The sequence below is a fragment of the Natrix helvetica genome, assembly GCF_964273705.1.
Source record: "Natrix helvetica genome assembly, chromosome: 6".
In the NCBI taxonomy this organism is placed as follows: domain Eukaryota; kingdom Metazoa; phylum Chordata; class Lepidosauria; order Squamata; family Natricidae; genus Natrix; species Natrix helvetica.
Window position 1 is genome coordinate 40,269,892 of NC_138553.1, and position 19,187 is coordinate 40,289,078.

The 19,187-nt window shown below is 38.0% G+C and overlaps 1 protein-coding gene across 1 annotated transcript in view; it reads left to right on the plus strand.

The window, feature by feature from the left end:
* The first annotated feature begins 6,032 nt into the window (after positions 1–6,032).
* Positions 6,033–19,187, plus strand: part of RASSF9 (Ras association domain family member 9) — a 33,474-nt gene continuing 20,319 nt past the window's right edge. The window contains exon 1 of the mRNA XM_081956813.1: positions 6,033–6,199. Within this exon, the coding sequence (XP_081812939.1) occupies positions 6,153–6,199 (47 nt within the window). The 5' untranslated portion in view covers positions 6,033–6,152. The remainder of the gene's footprint in view (positions 6,200–19,187) is intronic.

The window sequence follows — 19,187 nt, forward strand, 5'->3', positions numbered from 1 at the left end:
TGTATTTGCTATTTCTCTTCTATTGCTTTCCAACTGCAGTACACCAACCTCAAGTCAGCCTAAGTGTAACCCAGACATTTTCTGCTTGTTGGTGAACAGACCACTCTCCCCCTCTTGAGCAAGAAAAAGGGAAAAGCTACAATCCTTCCAGTTTTCTGTTTGGATGTGTTGAGTTGTTAGAAAAAGAAGAATATTTCATTGTAAAAAAGGCCAGACAAGTATTTATTAAATTGGGATATCAGGAGAATGACTTGAGCATAGCTAATGATCACCCTGCCAACAAAAGTGTGTATAGTCAAGGCTATGGTTTTCCCAGTTGCAATGTATGGCTTTGAAAGTTGGACCATAAGAAAGGCTAAGCACCAAAGAATTGAGGCCTTTGAACTATGGTGCTGGAGAAGACTCCTGCGAGACCCTTGAACTGCAAGGCAATCAAACTGGTCAGTCCTAGAGGAGATCAACCCTGACTGCTCTTTAGAAGGCCAGATCCTGAAAATGAAACTCAAATACTTTGGCAACCTAATGAGAAAGAAGGACTCACTGGAGAAGAGCCTAATGCTGGGAAAGATTGAGGGCAAAAGAAGAATAGGACAACAGAGAATGAGATAGCTGGATGGAGTCACTGAAAGAGTCGGCATGAGCTTAAATGGACTCCAGAGGATGGTAGAGGACAGGAAGGCCTGAAGGAACATTGTCCATGGGGTTGCGATGGGTAGGACACGACTTCCCACTTAACAACAACAAATGATACTTTGAACCTTTATATTATTATTTATTTTTGTAATAAGAGAAAGTGTCATATTGAAAAACTGCCTGTTGAAACAATCTGACCATAATATTTAAAGTCAGACAAAGAAAAAGGAAGGTTGGGTGGAGAAGAGGGGAGTTAATGTGTATTGGAAAAATTCCCAGCTGTGGAATGAAGTTTCTCTGCCAAGAAACACTGGCAAACATTTCAGGTGGTTAGGAAATATTTGTCACTATTGAATAGTGAGGAAATTCCCCATGATTGAACTCAGCTCCAGCTTAGCTGTATGAATAGAAAACTTTCTGTGGGTATATAAATTTGGACCACCTGATCAGTTGCCAAGTTTATAGGATTTACTGCTGCTTTTTCTCCTTGCTCTTTTTTCTCAGTTTCATTACCCAGCTCTGCTCTTTCTTCATATAGCTGCAGCTCGAGTACTTTAGTGACATGACATTAATTTGAAATAAGTTAACTTGAAGTATGCAGGGTATTTCTGGTACTAATAGGTGATCCATGGAGTAGATGTTAACATCATCCCATGCAGATTAATGGGGTTGCTTTAAAAACAAACAAACAAAGAAACAAAAACTTATGATCAAATGGCTTAGGAGACAACATCTACATTTCAACTGCCAAGTGCCTATTTTCTTTTTGCTTTAAGTGATCTTTTTATTTATATTAAATTAATTTCAGCAGAAAAGATAAAATGGGATTATTCTACATATTCAGCGCATTAGAAAATAAAGATATTCTTTTGTTTCCTTCTATTTTTCTCTTGCCCTGATTTTTTTAAAAAAAAAACCTTTTAAGATTTTCATTGTTAAAAATATCCTGCCAATTTTCCCCTGGGAGGTTTTCCATGACTGTGCTACTAAAATAAAGAAAATCCTAAACTGACCATTATAAGAACATCATCAGAGGAATTAGGATACCAAGCTCCTGATGATTCAAATAAGAATTATACTTAGCAAATGGAACCATTTTCATAAGAAGCAAAATAGTTAACTGAAAAGGGGGAAAATATAAACTTTTTAAATTCTCAGTTCTCTCAGTTCAGGAAAATCACTGCATCCCTCAGAAGAAAATGGAAGGAAGCCCCACACAACTCTTCTCTTCTCTCCAGTGGCACTGCAAACTGTCTATTCAGCTGGGGTTCTAGATTTCCCATCCTGCTGCCAATTCATCCAGAAATTATGTGGCATAAGGAGAACTGAGAGATCTGTTTGCATTCTTCTCTGTAACTGGCATGCCAAAACAGTAGTATGGTTGGTGATGGGATTCCTGGAATGGGAAGCAGCAGCAAGAGCAAAAGGAGCATTCTAGGGTAGAAACTGTGGTGGCACAGTGGTTAAGAAGTGTCTAATTGCCGGAAATAATTGAGAATTAAGTAGTGGTAGCACAGTGGTTAGAATGCAGTATTGCAGGCTAACTCTGCTTACTGCCAAGAGTTTGATCCTGACCAGTTCAAGGTTGATTCAGCCTTCCATCCTTCCAAGATCGGTAAAATGGGGACCTACATTGTTGGGGGCAAGATGCTGACTTGTAAGGTACCTAGAGAGTCTTATAAAGCACTACGAAGTAGTACAGTATATAAGTCTAAATGCCATTGGTATCCTACATGCCGGAAGTCTTAGAAATTCTGCTTCAAAGCATTGGATGTACCCTGTTTCCCTGAAAATAAGACCTCCCAGGATAAGAAGCCCAATTGGACTTTTGAGTGTATGCACTAAAATAAGCCCTCCCCCAAAAATAAACCCTCCCTGAAAATATTGCAATACAGCAACAGCCATGAGGTGACCACGCTCACCACCTCCTGTACCTTAAAAATAAGACCTCCCTGAAAATAAGGCCAAGTGCTTATTTCGGGGGTCAAAAGAAAATAAGACCCTGTCTTATTTGGGGGGGGGAAACACGATACTCAATGTACTCAAGTTATTTGACAGATAATAAATTTAAAAGTTCATATTTCAAGCTTGTGGATAGCATAATAATTTATAATGAGGCAGAAGGATTACAAGTTGAAATCCATGTACCCAAACTGGAAAATATATCAACATTTTAAAAAGAAGAAAAAAATTATCTTGAGTACTACAGGAAGATAGTATGGTATCACCAAGGAGCCTGGATATGCTCCCACTTTAAGTATACCCCATTGGTGGAACAGAATGTAAAGACTCCTACTGAGTTATGCTCTCATGGCATTCTGCCAATGGAATGGGCCCTAAAAGCAGCTTTGCACTCTAATCATATGGGTAAATAAACACAGGAAGGGTAAATAACTTGTAATTCATTGAGTCATGTATATAATTAACTTTCAAAGTCAAGACTTCTTCTACACCTTTCCCAGAGGGTCTACCTGATCTGTAACCTCTTAAACAACATGCATGTGTTCCCATTCATATTTCCTGCATTAAGTATAATGTCCATGATCCTACTATGTCCATTGAGTCCTGAAGTGTATCTCTTAATTAGTGAGTATGCAAAGCACCACAGATGTTTTCCAAATTGAAAGATTTATATTGCTACAAGATGTGCTCTTTCCTTCTGTCTCACAAAGTGCTAAAATATTTTAGTCGCCATCTTGGAAGTGAACATTTGGGTCCTTCATTCCATTGCTCTCCTGATTCCAGGAATCCAAATTATAGCACCCAAGATAGGAGACGGTCTAGCTTGTGTGTAAGCAGATCCAATGAAGCCTCTAGCTGTCTAGGTAAAAGTTCCTACTGTCAAGCTGTTCTTAACTGTTACAGAATTTAACATTCACTTGGAATTGACTTTCCAGTTAGATTAATTATTTGGCATCAAATATTCAAAGTATATATAACAGTGTTCTGTGCACCTTCGGCATTTAGTCATGCCGGCCACATGACCATGGAGATGTCTTCGGACAGTGCCCTCTAGAGTTAGGAATGAGTAACACATATGTGCGAGGGGAACCTTTACTTTTTTTGTTCAAAGCAAGAGTCAGGTCTTGAAATTACTCTGTGTAGTTTCCTTTCCCCTGAGTTGTTTGGAGGGTCCTATCCTATCATACCTCATCATATGTCTTTTCTTACCATGAATGTTCCAAGATCCTTCAGTGTCTCTTTATAGAATTCAACTTCTAGGTCCCTAATTACCTTGTTACTTTTCAGTACTTTAGGTGAGCAAATCAGACAAAAATGGAACAACTGCTTCCAATGACTCAAGAATTGTTTCTTCTGTTATTACCTAAAATTTCATTTGCTTTTTAAAAAATCTGTATCACACTGTTGTTTCACTTTGCATTAACTATTACCCCAAACAATTTTTTACAGTATCATTACCATGTTGGATATCCCTCATTCTCTATCTATGCGTTTGAACAATAGATGGGAAAAAATTGCCTGCTGATTTTTTATTTCATTGATCAGCATCATGTAAATTGTAGCACACAAAATAACTTCCCAACCATATGTATTTATTATGCCATAACAACTTATGTGAATACCTTAGAACCAATTTGGTACAGTGGTTAAGCCACCAGGCTAGAAACTAAGAGACTCTGACTTCTAGTCCTACTAAGGTCCAAAGCCAGCTAGGTGACCTTAGGCCGGTCTTTCTTTCAGCCTAGGAAAAAGCAGGCAATGGCAAACCACTTTGCCAAAAAACTAAGGCACCAGGAAGTCACTAGGAGTCAACAATGACATGAAGGATGTGTGCATCTATCATCCATCCATCCATCCATCCATCCATCCATTTATCTATTTATCATCCATAATCTCTCTCTCTCTCTTTCTCTCTTTCTCTCTCTCTCTCTCTCTCCCCAATCTAATCCTGTGAAAGCAAGATCAAAATTACCCAACCCAAGAAAATAAATTATGAATAATCATACAATAATTTAACATGCTAACAGTCTTCTAGATGTTATTTGCAAAATTATGGTCCATGAAACTGTCAGGAAGGCCCAGCCACTTTTTCCTGCTGTACAGAACAGTCCCTGGGGGGAAAAATTCTATTGACATGAGCAGTGGAAAATCTGTGATCTCATATCCTCTAGTTGGTTAGTGGGAAAAATATGATATTACATAAAAATCCAAATCACTAGAGCAAGGAATGATATTTCTCTGGTCACTATCCTAACTTCTCATAGTCCCCTCAGTCATTCTTCTAGAAGCATAGCCAGCTGCACAAACAGGCTGAAGAACAATTTTCATCTGTGAGCTGTCAGACTCCTGAATGTGAAATAACATCAGAACTAAGTAGTACGATGGACTTTCAGGTCCGTTCACATTGGTGTAATGGGACTGAGTGTTTGTTAATATGATTTATTGGGTTAGGGATATTTTTTTCCTTCTTTTTTGTCTTCACTCTGAGTTGTATTGTGTTGGGGGGTGCACTGAGGGAGCTCAACCAATCTCATTGTACATATGTTGTGCACTGAGAATAAATAATAATAATAATTATAAATTTGGTTTAATGGGAAAGTATACTCTGCAATATTACTTGGCTTTGGAATAAAATTCATTCATAATTTTGCTAATTTGAGGACAAGCAGGTTTTTCTCTCTCTGTTAGGACCTCTTTGATTGGTCTAGCATGCTGTGATATGCCATGAATTACTTCCCCATCATTCTTTTTTTTAAAATATACCACAATGACTGTGTTCACACGCATACTAAGTCATAAACCAGAGTTTATACATCAGTGATTTGCTTTACCCAAACAAACCTCAGTAAAACAAGTCACTGTGGTGTGTGAACTTAAACCATATTGCACACCAGCAACAGACTACAGGAGTCATGTCTGAGTCTGATGACATTTCACCCCTTTTCCCCTTCCCCGTCTATTTTCCCTTTTCCCTCTTTTTCTGATGGAGAATTCGGTGAAGCTCAAAAGTTTGCTAATCAGGTTGGATTTTCAATAAGTTCATCTGGACAAGAGGAACGCCACCTGAACTATGAGAGGCAAGGTCATCCTTGGCTCAGAAGGGATACACCCTAGGGTCTGTCTTCTGGTTAAGTTTTCCATGACCTTGCTGTACATCCGCAGGGAAGTTCTTTTCTGCCCACTGCAAGTCTTGAGTCTTTGCCAAGCTATGGGTGTTTTCATTAGTGAAGTCAGAAAGAGCATCTAATTAAAGTCCCCCTACCCACCCACTTCTTCCCTCCCCCTCCCTTTGTTCTTGCTTTCATTCCCTTCTCCCTGTCCTAAATGCCTCCTTCCAGCTCGCAGCTGGGCAGGGCTCCAAAAGAGCAGCAGCAACAACAAGAGGCAGGAGTTCAAAGTTAGCAACGGATTGCGCAACTTCTACGCCGGGTGACTATTAACAAGCTGGATCGGCGGCTGCGGCTGCGGCAGCAGAAAACGCGCAGGGAGACGGCTCATCCACTGCCCCCAGCCTAGTCCCCGAGTTTGATGTTCTCCTGCTGCTTTTGGGAATCACCATGTCTCCCTTTGGAAGGAATCTCTTAAAGACCCGCCACAAAAATAGGTAAGGCGAGAACTGAAACTCAGCTCCGGGTCCGAGCGCGCGGGTTTGTTTTCGTCGGAGGATCTGCTCGTTTCTTTTTCAGCCAAGTGTCAGCTTGACCAGTTTTATCCCAAATGTCCGCGTATTCCATAGGTTAACATACGTTTTTGGAAACAGATGCCCCTGAAATGGTTGTTCCGCTCCCCACTTTACCTCTGTTCCGCCATTGCCTGGTAGAAGTGAGTTTCTCCCAAAGGAATTTCAAAACTTTCCAAAGTTTCTCTCCTCCTACGCTAGCGCTTTTCAAAAGGGAAATAAAGCCGGGAGAAAAAAAAAAAAGCAGAGTATGAATCGGTCTATGTATCTAGCAGCACAATCGCCTTATTAACCTAGTCTGCGAACTGAGCCTTGGAAGAGATGGTTACTTCTAAAATGTCGTCTTGGATGAATGGATGATTGCCGAATATCCCAGGTTGGAACGAAAGTTCACAACAAACGTCAAAGAATCGCTTGTTGTTTTAAAATAGGGAGGGGAGGGGAATGGGGTGACTGTTGGTCCCGCTGCAAACGGCGAAGACTCGCAACATTAGGATTTTTTTTTAAAAAAAAACACTTGCAGGCTACCTAAACTTTTCCCAAAGTTTTCCTGAGCGCTCCCGGGAGGATGAGTCGTTTTCCAAAGAGCAGTTAAAGTTTAAGATGTCTAGGCTGTATGACATTGGGATGATACATGGCAAAGGAGCACCGATACTAGTGCCCTCATATTTCAGGGAGCTTCTCTTAGTTTTTTCTCGCCCATCTTCCACTGTCCCATCGTGCTTCTTTCTACCCGTCTCCCCACACACAACACCCCCCCTCAAAATTGCATATTGTGGAATTTTATAATTATTTTTAACTGCTGGTATGCTTTATATCTTGAAGTGTGTTGGAAGGAATACCATCCTGTGCAATTGAGAGTGATTCAACCCTAACACTGGCAAAAGGGGAGGGTGAGGTTAATTTGGAGATCTCTGTGTTATCTTAGTTCCTCTTCTGGTTTTTGTAATCCCAATTAGAGCATCTTTTCTGTTTTGATTCTGTTGAAAAGTATCCTTCATAATGAAAACTTTCCTGTTTTCCTTAGTTAATGTTTTCTGATCTTTCTCAGTACTTGTGTGTACCTGCCTGTATCTTCAGCATTGTGCTGGCATTCATAAATGGTAAGATGATATTGCTAGATATGTATATTCCAATGATACCAAGAGCTGTAGACCAAACAATATTTTGAGACATGTTTTCTGCTTTATTTTGAACCTTATACTGTCAATAATAATTGATTTAGGTTATAATTATGTCAAAAAAAATTACACAAGCATGAATCCACATAACTGCTGTGCACACTGGAAGTTACTTCTGAGTAGTAATTACAGCAGGGTCCAAAGACTTATACTTGGCTAGAATTATTTTGGGTTATTTGAAATGTGACTGGGACTAACCCTAACCCTGGTTTTTCCTGGGAAAGGAATTGTTATTAAAGCCCATTGAATCCGGCCTGGGTTTAATTTATTCTCCTTGATCATTTTTACTCCTTTAAACCAGCACAGTAATGAAGGGCATGAAGTAGGCAGAAAGATCCTTCAGTGAGCCACCATATTGTAATAAATTTGGCAAGAGTCTGCTCCTGCTACAACTCCATTTGTGGCCATTCAAGAGCTGCCAAGAGAGATGGAAAATTGGTTATTTTAAAGCTGGAATGGTAATCAGATCATCATTATCGTACTTTTGCTGCATCGTAACTTAATTTGGCTCTGAGTAGGATTTACCAATTCATTGTTGTTGGAATGTAGAGTATCACCCTGAAATGAAGCTTTTGGATTTCCTGATGCAGGGTAGTTCTAGGGCTTCAACACAAGTGATGCCCTGACAGTGCTACATCTGGAACATTACAGATGGTTTTTTTGGAAACTGAGAATCCTATGTTTCTAAGAGGGGGGGAGCTCAGCAAACTTTCATGAATTCAGAATAACATTTGTGAAACTGTCTTAAACATAAATTTGAAATGCTATATCAATGATTGATATATCAATGTATCAATTTTTTAAAAAGTATCTAGGAAGAAATGCATTAGCCAAATCATTATCTATGATTCTTGTTTACAAATCATCCTGCTGCGACAGGTTGGTGTATAGATTCCTTTTTTCCAGATGCCTCCAGTGAAGTCAAAGCATCTGTACTTTCTAATTGACTTAAACACATGTCTGAGATCATGTCAACATAAGCAGAAGCCTCCTAGATCAGTTCAGAGAGTTGTCTGCATCCATTCTGGGGGTTTCAGTACTCAATAGCTAAATGTTTCTGCGCAACATAGAAAGGGGGCACCTTTTCCTGGTCATATATTGAGCAGTGGGATTTATTGGATTATCATGAATATTAAATGCAATTATCAAGGATTATATAAACAGTTGTGATATTAAAATTGCTGAGCTCTAGTGTCATGGCATGCTCAATTACAGAATCACTTTTATTTTTTGGTGACATGTTTTAGAATTTGCATTATATAAGTATGGCTAGACTGTTATGTTTCTTTTATGGTAATAACCGGCAGCTGAGGACATATGAGGAATGAAAACTAAACACTGATCAAGGCGTTTTTATTTTTATTTTAAATTGAGTGATTTTAGCAGTGGAGATCAGTCTGGTTCTAAAACAATTGTGGATTTTCACATTTTGACTACACAATTTATGGGATACCTTAGCATTCTTTAGATAGTTTGTGAAGATATGAAGGCATGAATAGAGATGGGGTTTTTTGCAAAAGTTTTTTTTATTTTATTTTCATACAAGTAACCACATGTATACCATTACATCTTAACCAGCACTATTTTTTATTATCCAATATTATGTCAGTTCTTCTTACCATCAACCCATAACAACTACCATTTGCTCTTCTGCTTTCCATTGTTGAAAGAAATGTCCTTCTGGGTTCGGCTCCAAGTGGGGAAAAAGACACTGGAGACACGGAGGCTGCTTGGAAAGATGGTTTTAATGGTGGACAGGACCACATGGCTTGAGTCCTGAACAGAAAAGGTGATCACATGCTTCAATGTTGGTGGAGAAGAAGAGAAGAGGGGCTTGCTAGGCTTTTTATAACCTGTTCAGTCCCACCTCTCTGTTTCCTGTTCCTGTGTTAGAAATGTATTCTGATTGGTTTTCAGACTCACATGGGCCCATGCAGGGGCAACTCTCTAGGCTGAGTCCAGGTTTGGTTGAATTCTCAGATGCCATGTGGTCAGTTGAGTAAAGGCTTATATTATCATGCCTTCATTCCCATCCCCCTGGAGCTGAAGGGGAGAACTCTTTATTATGTAAAGGGACTGGCTTGGCCTTCTTAATGGCCCATTGACAAACTGGGTGGAGGCAGGAAGCTACAGGGAGCTACTCTCAATTTAAAACATGTTTCTTCCTTTTCACATCCAGGGAAATATAATATTCTGCCTTTTCAATATTTCCTAGGATATTTCATTTTTCTGGGAGAGGGCTGGGTGATAACTTCCTACAACATATACCATATTATGCCCTTTCTACTGCCATCCTGCCTCCTCTCCCTCTCTCCTCCTCTCCACCTCCTTTCTTCCCTCCACCACCCCTCTCTTCTCTACTTCCCCTTCCACTCCTTCTCTCTCCTACTCTTTTCCTCCCTTCTGCTTCCCTCTTTCCTAGCCCCTCTCTTCCTCCTTTCCTCTCTCTCTCTTCCACTCTCTCCATTTAACATAGATGGTGTATTTCAGAATCTGAGCAAAATCCATTTAATATTGATGGTATTAATAATTACATTCCAATAAACATCTTCCATATTAATAATTTTAACATATATCCTAAATGGAGATGTTTTTGGAAAGTAACATTACCACTTACTTGTTTTCTGGTAAGTGATAATGTTGCTTTCCCCAAAATCCCCAATCACGCCTTTGTATCACTATCTAAAGAATGTTAAGTTATCCCATAAATTGTGTAATCAAAATGTTGAAACAACCTATCATGATCATTATCCATTGCATCAAGCCAAATATTATGTTTTCACAGTTCACTTTCTCCAGAAGGATGCGGCATAGCCATCATGTCTTTGAAAAAGTATCCCTTATCTTGAATGTGATGCTTATTGCCTGGCTCTATGGGACGTGCAATAATTTAGAGTTATTCATAGATTATAGTCTTCTTTTTACTGGACTGATTTATTAAGAAGGTTGGATTTTTGAGAACGATGCCTTACTTGAGAGACTTGAAGTTGAAAGTTATGCTTATCTGACTCTCAATGCTACAACAGTAAAGTTTGTTTCAGATAAGGGAAGCAAATCATGTAGGAGATGAAATGTAATGCCAGCAATCAACTGTAGTTAGTTGTGTTTGTTTTCAACAGCACTTGAGGAAAAAGAGATAAGTTCAAAACAAACATGAAATATATGACTTGTCTTAGCACGAATGCCATATCACTCCCTTTATTAGCATGCTCAGCCACTGAATTCTGACATACATGTAAGTTATAGGAGGCCAGGATAAAAAGAAATAGTTAAGTTTGAACATGTACATCATGGAAACCCATGATGTACAGACATAAATCAACTTCTCATTTTCTGCTGAAATCTAAAGGAACAATCCTTCTGATGCTGCCAAATGAAGGTCTGTGCTTGCTCAATAGCCATTGAGCACTGAATGCCTGTGGTGGAAAAGAATTTTTAAAATGCTGTGGGGTGGGATCCAGAATGGATCTCAGAATGGAGCATGACTGACTGACTAGATCCCTGAATTAGAACACTCCACTGGGTGGGAGTGGGGGTGGGGAGAATGAGTCTGCTTCTTGCTTATTAATATGCATATCCAAGTATTAGAGCTGGACTGAGAGATGACAGGAAAATTTCTCTGAGTAGAGAGGTAGAGCAGACAGAGAATTTTGATCTCTTCTCTTACACATTGTTTTTAATATAAAAATGGCACTCAAAGAAAAGAGCAATTTTAAAAATGTTTTCCCATTAGCTAAATCTTAGTATGACTGGATTCCTGAGGATGAGACTGGCAAGTATTCTTTGTAATATCTGGAAGTGAACTAATTTAACCTTCAGGAAGATATTTTGCTGCATAGCTTTAATTATCTATTATTTGAAGAAGATAGGAAATGATTTCATTCCAGTAGAGAAAATTATATGCACTTGTGGAGAAGCTTACATAATCCAGAGAAAGAGTAAGAATCATCTTAATGATTCATGAATAAAATACTTCTATATAAATGAATCAAACTGTGAAACAGCATTTATTTTCTTATACCTGTGGTACCAAAAATAGGCCTTAAATGAAAATGTTTACACCTTTTACAGGCAACATAATCAGAGATAAATACTTAATAATAATTTTAAAAGGCTGATCACAAATGGAAAAGTCATTTCAAAGTTTTAAATGAGGAAGCAGTACATATGTCTTCTATAGAGAAACATGAATGTATCTCTTAAAAGTGTAAGATAAGTCAATTATGACTCTCTTATTTCAAAATGCTGTACTCTCTAAAATTGGAGATCACTGAAACCGTAGGCAGAATTTACTTGGCCTTGTTCATAAAGCAAATTAAATTTATTTGTGAATAATGTAACCCAAACAAATGTATTTCCATAAAAAAGAGGCAATAGCACATTTTTGAGGATACTTATAGAACAAAGATCCAAAAAGTGTTTTTGTTTTTGTTATTAACTCTTTAAAGATTATGTGTTATGGAAACTACACAGATCAAGAAATTTTTATTTTTAAATGTTATGTGTTAGAACGGCCTGTGAACAGTTAAACTACTGTAGATTTTTTAAAAGAGTGATAAATTGACTGGAACACTATGTTACGAATGCAATCAGTAAAACAAGATAAATTTTATTGAATAACACATTCTTTGTTTTTCATCAAAGGGAAGTCCTAACATGGATTTTTATATCAGTACAATATACAGTATGATTAAATTGTAGAAATCAGTGTAAATGCCTTAAATTGTCACAATGACCTGGAAAAATATTGCTTGTATAATGGCCAAAATGTGAGTTCAATTTTTGACTAGAAGGTCACTGATGAATTACTTATAAGTTTCCATTTCCTTTATGAAATATTCAGGAACGTTTGTCCATTAAGCATAATTAATAGGAATTGCAAGAACTTCTATTTGGTTTTTTTATGAAATTAAGGTGACCAACCGTCCTCCTTTAGGGAGGACAGTCCTTCTTTTGTAAGTTCTGTCCTCCCTTGAAAAGTGTCCTCCTACATGTCCTCCTTTTTGATATTTGAAGGCTAATCTGTTCCACGTTATGTGACGTATTTTATTAAACAGTTTTTAATGTTTTTTTTACTTCATCGCAAGTATATTGAACAGATATTGAATCTTGTGTTGAATTTTTATCTAAAGAAATGCTAGACATTAAAATAGACGACAATTGTCTCTGAAGAAATTAGAAGACTGAATGTATATTTAAATTCTGAAAATTTAATACAATGGGAAAATCAACATGTTGAAATTGATAAAAGATGGGTGGATATTTTCAGCCATTTCAAAAATGAACATATTCCATGTGAACATTTATTTATACTTGTTCAATTTACGTTGTGCTGCCCTGGAACTAATGCAGCAGTTGAAAGAGTTTTTTTCAATTGCCAATGATTTTTCGACAAGTGAGAAATTGAGATTGAATGTTGATACTCTAGCTGCAGCACTTGCCGTAAAATTCAATATGAAGGATATTTCTTGTTCAGATATTTCCAATATATTGTTAGAAGATGATACATTGACAAAAAATATTAATTCAATGGAAAAGTACTCATTTAAATAATAATTAACAGGCATGTAAGCATAATTACAATATAAAATGTTGCAAATGTTTTTATTATGCATATATCATATTTTAGTGTATTATTTCTTTTATTTATGATATATTTTTTCCAATTTATTTGTCCTCCTTTTCATTGTAAAAAAGTTGGTCACCTTAGCATTTTGGACAATAGAACGTGTTTTGTCCTCCTTTTCATTGTAAAAAAGTTGGTCACCTTAATGAAATGGATTGAAATTTAGTGCAGCTACTAAATAATATAATAGTATGTTAAGTGGTATCACATCACAAAATGAACAGATTTTTTTCATCTAACTGTTGTAATTTAATTATGATTAATATGAACTCCAGATCCAGTTTTGAGTGCACATCTAAATAAATTAGATTATGGTGTAGCTGGAACTAAGTTAAAAGAAGATATATTTCTCAAATGTTTGGGTTCGTAAATCCTATTCATAACTTCAGTATTGCATTGGATATGGGAGAAGGAGAATGAAAAACTCAGTGCCGTATTAAAAAAAAACTCATTGTAGTGAATCAGAAAAGAGAAATCTTTTATAGTGATGAACTATTCAATGGACTGCAAATGAGGTCCTCGATTTAGGACCACATAACCATTTTTGTTGGAGTTTATTTCTGTTGGTACAAAAGTACTTTATTTTGACAGTCAACAAGTAATACTTAAATATATATATATATATATTGTGCATTGCTTTTAAATAGTCAAGTGTACTGGTTTTGGTCCCCTTTGATGTCTGCAAGTTGCTTGATTTATGTGATTCTGCAGTATTATACTGTAGAAACAAAACAAATATCAATTTGTATATCAGCTGAAGATAGCTGTTTTGGGCAGCATTTCTAGTAATTTTATAAGGATCCCAGAAATGAACTAATATGGCAAAATAAGAGCTAATATTAATACCTGTTTTTAGATTCTGTTTAAGCTTTATTAGAAGAAATCAAATGAAAAAAAATAAGAAAATTATTAGTGTAAGATATTGCCTATTCAAATTTAAATTATTGTTAGAAGTCATTTTCAGGTTCCCATCAAAAGAAGCTATTGGGTAAACTGGTATATGCATTCTGGGGCCGTTCTCTGCAGACCCAATCTATCTGAGCTGCTTGAGAAGATTCATAAAGATACTTCAGTTAACTGTGGCATAGAACTTGTAACCACATTAATTTGAATATACTTATGCATTTAATATATATAAACTTCCCTCTTGACAAGAGGTCAGAGTTCATTACTGCTATTTTCTTCTGTGTGGTCTTAATGAACACATTGAGGTCTACTTCCTTTGTATTCTTTAGCATCTGGTAAGTGGACTGTAGGCCTTGGGAAATTTCATTCTGAATTTAAATTATTAGTCTATAAGAGCTACGAAATTTAAGATCTAGTGCATTGGATCATAATAATAAGATTGTAAATTATATATTGATGTATTGTAAGTCCTTTGTTAAAACAAACTAGACCAACTCAGAATTGGAATCCTTGTAGATGGTATGCCATAGAATGAAAACTCTACTTGAATGGGTCATCCATATAATACAAATAGCCTAAAGTTACACATTGTTGTTGTTGCTGTTAGTTGCAAAGTCATGTCCGACCCATTGTGACCCCATGGACAATGTTCCTCCAGGCCTTCCTGTCCTCTACCACCCTCTAAAGTCCATTTGAGCTCATGCTTACTGCTTCAGTGACTTCATCGAGCCACCTCATTCTCTGTGTTCCCTTCTTCTTTTGCCTTCTATTGTTTCCAGCATTAGGCTCTTCTCCAGTGGGTCCTTCCTTCTCATTAGGTGGCCAAAGTATTTGTGTTTCATCTTCAGGATCTGGCCTTTTAAAGAACAGTCAGGGTTGATCTCTTCTAGGATTGCTCAGTTTGATCACCTTGCAGTCCAAGGGACTTGCAGGAATCTTCTCCAGCACCATAGTTTAAAGGCTTCAATTCTTTGGCTCTCAGCCTTCCTTATAGTCCAACTTTCACAGCAGTACATTGCAACTGGGAAAACCATAGCCTTGACTATACGCACTTTTGTTGGCAGGGTGACGTCTCTGCTTTTTAGTATGTTTAGATTTGCCATGGCTTTCCTCCCTAGGAGCAAATGTCTTTTAATTTCTTGGCTGTAGTCCGTGTCTGCGGTGATCTTGGAGCCCAGGAAAATAAAATCTGTCACTACCTCCCTTTCTTCCCAATCCATTTGCCAGGAATTGAGAGGGCTGGATGCCATGATCTTAGTTTTCTTAATGTTGCATTTCAAGCCAACTTTTGCACTCTCCTCCTTTACCTGCATCAAGAGGCTCTTTAGTTCCTCTTCACTTTCTGCCATTAGAGTTTAATTAAACATTAAACTTCCACATTAAGAGGAGATAATAGGTATCCTTGGCTGATGGCTATAATTGATCCCAGAATTATGATTGTAAGTCATTCATTGTGGTAGTTAAGCGGGTCCCCATGTAACTGCACCCAATTTGATAATTTATTTTGTGGTGGTTGTTAAGCAAACAAAATGGTCATTCAGTGAACATAGTGGTCATTAAGGAAATCTGTCTTGTCCAATTGACTTTGTTGTTGTTGTTGGAAACTAAGTAAATGCTGAAAACTGGCAAAAATGTCAAACTGACAAAACTGGCAAAAATGGTCACATGACTGTAGGTGGCTGTAAATCAGGGGTCTCCAAACTTGGGAACTTTAAGACTTGTGGACTTCAACTCCCAGAATTCCCCAGCCAGCTGGCTGGGGAATTCTGGGAGTTGAAGTCCACAAGTCTTAAAGTTCCCAAGTTTGGACACCCCTGCTGTAAATGATCATAAAGGTGAGCCAGTTGCCAAGTACCCAATATGCATGACCATGTAGGGAGGTGTGGCCATTGAAACTTTAAAATCAGGTTGTAAGTAGCTTTGGGGGAGTGCGTCATAACCTTGGATGGTCGCTAAGAAGCCATTTGTGAGGTATGTGAAAAACGCTCCCCTGTATGTGAGTGATTCTCTGTACTACAGGGTGAATATTGAAAAACTGAATCAGTAGCAAATCAGACATCTGTGTGAATCTGTCCTAGTTTTTAAACATGGGATCACAGATTAAAAGACAGCAGCTCCTTTAGGCATTAAGTAGCTAAATATATTCAGAAAATTATTATTTACTCACATCGCAGGGGACAAAAGTTCCATGAACACGTAAGAATAATAAATACTTAAAGGTGTATTTTACAGACATTATCTTAACCATCATAATATGCAAACACTGTAATTACAAACATCATGCAAACATCAATTCCCACTGCTTCCTTATGAATTAGAGAGGCAACCATCAATTAATTTCAGGTTACCTTTTAAGGCTGTTTCATGTAGATAGGACACCAAGGATGGAATTCTGTGTTCATTGGCCATACATTAATTCACCAGGATTTATGAAATTTTTAAAGAAATAGTTGGAAACCAAAGTGTTGAACAAAGTTATGTACCAGTGGACAGCCATAGACATGGGAATTATAAATAGGAAACAAACAAGTGGGTTTATTCTATTCAGCTAGGATTCAAATTTAGATTCAGGGATTCCTGATTCACAGTTTTTTGTTGCTGGATAAACTATCTTAGATGCAGATTGCATTACCAGTCTAAGAGTCTAATTATGGTGTCAGAATAAATATTTAAGACATTACTCTTCATTCTTGAAAAAAAATATTAACTAAATTTAATTGACTGTTTCATTGAGGATAACTGATGTGGTACAGAAATACATCATGGGGAGTGGATACGTTAAGAGCTGGGTTTTAAAATAATCAAACAGGCATTTACAGCACTTGATAAATTGACTTGTACTGAAACTTTCAGAGCTTGCCAGGTAGGGCAATGGTTTCCAGCTCATATGTCAGGGGTGTCCAAACTTGGGAACTTTAAGCCAGGCTGGGGAATTCTGGGAGTTGAAGTCCACAAGCCTTAAAGTTCCCAAGTTTGGACACCCCTGTCATATGTTATAAAGGTTGGATACAGAGAGACAGACAAGAGCTGCAGTCGCGCAGTGGTTAGAATGCAGTACTGCAAGGCTACTTCTGCTGACTGCCGGCTGACGGCAATTTGGCAGTTTGAATCTCACCAGGCTCCAGGCTGACTCAGCCTTCCATCCTTCCAAGGTCGGTAAAATGAGGATCCAGATTGTTGAAGGCAATATGCTGAGTCTGTCAACTGTTTAGAGAGGGCTGTAAAGCACCGTGAACTGGTATATGAGTCTAAGTGCTTTTGCTATTGCAATTCTGTGAATATAGTTTGTTCTGGAAAAAGTTACCTCTTTAATTCAAAGAGATCCTCAGTAGATAATGGGGAGATACAAACACCTGACCACTTTTATACCTTGACAAAGAACTTTGATTTTGTTAATGCTTATAACTTTCTTCTCATGACCTTAGGAATGGGCTCTTAATGGTTACAAGTTATGTAGGAAATGACCAGGCTGAGCCTGAGGGAAGGGTCAAGGGTGTCATTAGTCTCAAGTCCCTTCATATCCACAAGAGATCTAAATTCAGCCCACCTTGAACTCCATTGACTCTTTTTATCTACCACCTATTTGCTTTTACCATTAGTAGTTCAGATTCTTGTAGAGAACATTTGCTTCCTGATTTTCCATGCTTGACATTATTATCAATAATTCTAATAATATCAAAGTATTATTATTTTGCATGTATACTGAGAGCTTATGTATGTGAAACAAATTTCTTGTGTGTCACACTTGGCCAATAAAGTATTTTATATTGATCACACATTAAAATGAGTCTATATCTCTTCTTTTGGCATTTTCTATATTTCCTAAAAGCGTACACAGGTGAACAGGGCAAGAGAAAGCAACTGCTCCTGTGTTCATTGTAGGTACCAAGAGAATAACTAGGGGGAAATGATTCAGCTTTTTCCACATCAAGCATACAAAGTATGAGAGGCGAGAATCAGAAGATTCCCAAGGAAGAGTTGGCTGCCACCTGATTTATAGACACTTTGTGGGCTTAAAAGGAGTTGCTTGGAGGAAAGGGATAGAACTACTTTTTGTTTTCATAGCCCACAACCTATTTTTCCTGAGAACTCGGGAGGGAAGGACAAGTCTGAAGAAGGTGACATACTGGAATGTATGGGTGACTTTTAGGAAATAGGAGAAGAGATGCTGATTAGGAAATAATCTGTCAAGTGGGGCAGGAGCCTGGAGTCACCTAATGGTCAGAGAAAAAAGAACTAAGAAAGGTCCTATCCTAATGGACCAAGCAGTTAAAGGTGAAGGGCAGGAAATTTTCAGTAGTGTATTCTGTTAAGTAGTTTTACAATAAAGTTAGTGTGGCTTAGTGGTGGGTTTCAAATTTTTTTAGAACCTCTTCTGTAGGTGTGGCCTGCTTTGTGGGAGTAGCATGCCGGCCATGTGACCAGGTAGGAGTGGCTTGCCAGCCATGTGACTGAATGGGAGTGGCTTGGCAGTCATGTGACTGGGTGGGTGTGGCCAACTTGTAAAATGTGGTGAAACTCACTTAACAATGCTCTTGCTTAGCAACCAAAATGTTGGCTCAGGAACTCTGGCATTGAAGCACGCAAGTCTTAAAGCTGTCAAGTTACAAGACCCTTACACCCCTAACCCTTTAGAAAAAACCCCAGGGGTATTCAAACTTGACAGCTTTAAGATTTGTGGACTTCAACTCCCAGAATTCCTCCTCTCACTCTTCATCTTGATGATGTGCGAACGGGTGGGGGGAGGGAGCTGGAACCGGTTCTAAACAGCACAGTAGATTTGTGGAACCTCTTCTATAGAAGAGGTTAGAACAGGCAGGAAACACCCCCCCCCCCTAAGTGTAGCTTTACAATGAAGTTGATTTAGCTCAACTAGTTGTGTTTTATACCAGATATAAAAGGAAAGCTGACAAAGGGAGAGGAGCTGGGTAATCCAGGATAAAAAAAGAGATGAATCTCAGCTGAAGTGGACATTGATCCAATTCTGTTCTGAACAAAAACTAGTCAGAAGGACTGCATAGGGATTTATTTTACACTGGTTTTCTCTTGCAGTTGAGTATCCCAGTTACTTTTTAGTCTTCTAGCTTTGAATTTTATATCTTTGTGATCTTGGGGACTTGATAGGTTCTTGTATCAGGTCCAATTGTTCGTGGCTCCTGGAAGAACTAAGACACCTTTGGCACTGTTGCCTTAGAGGGAC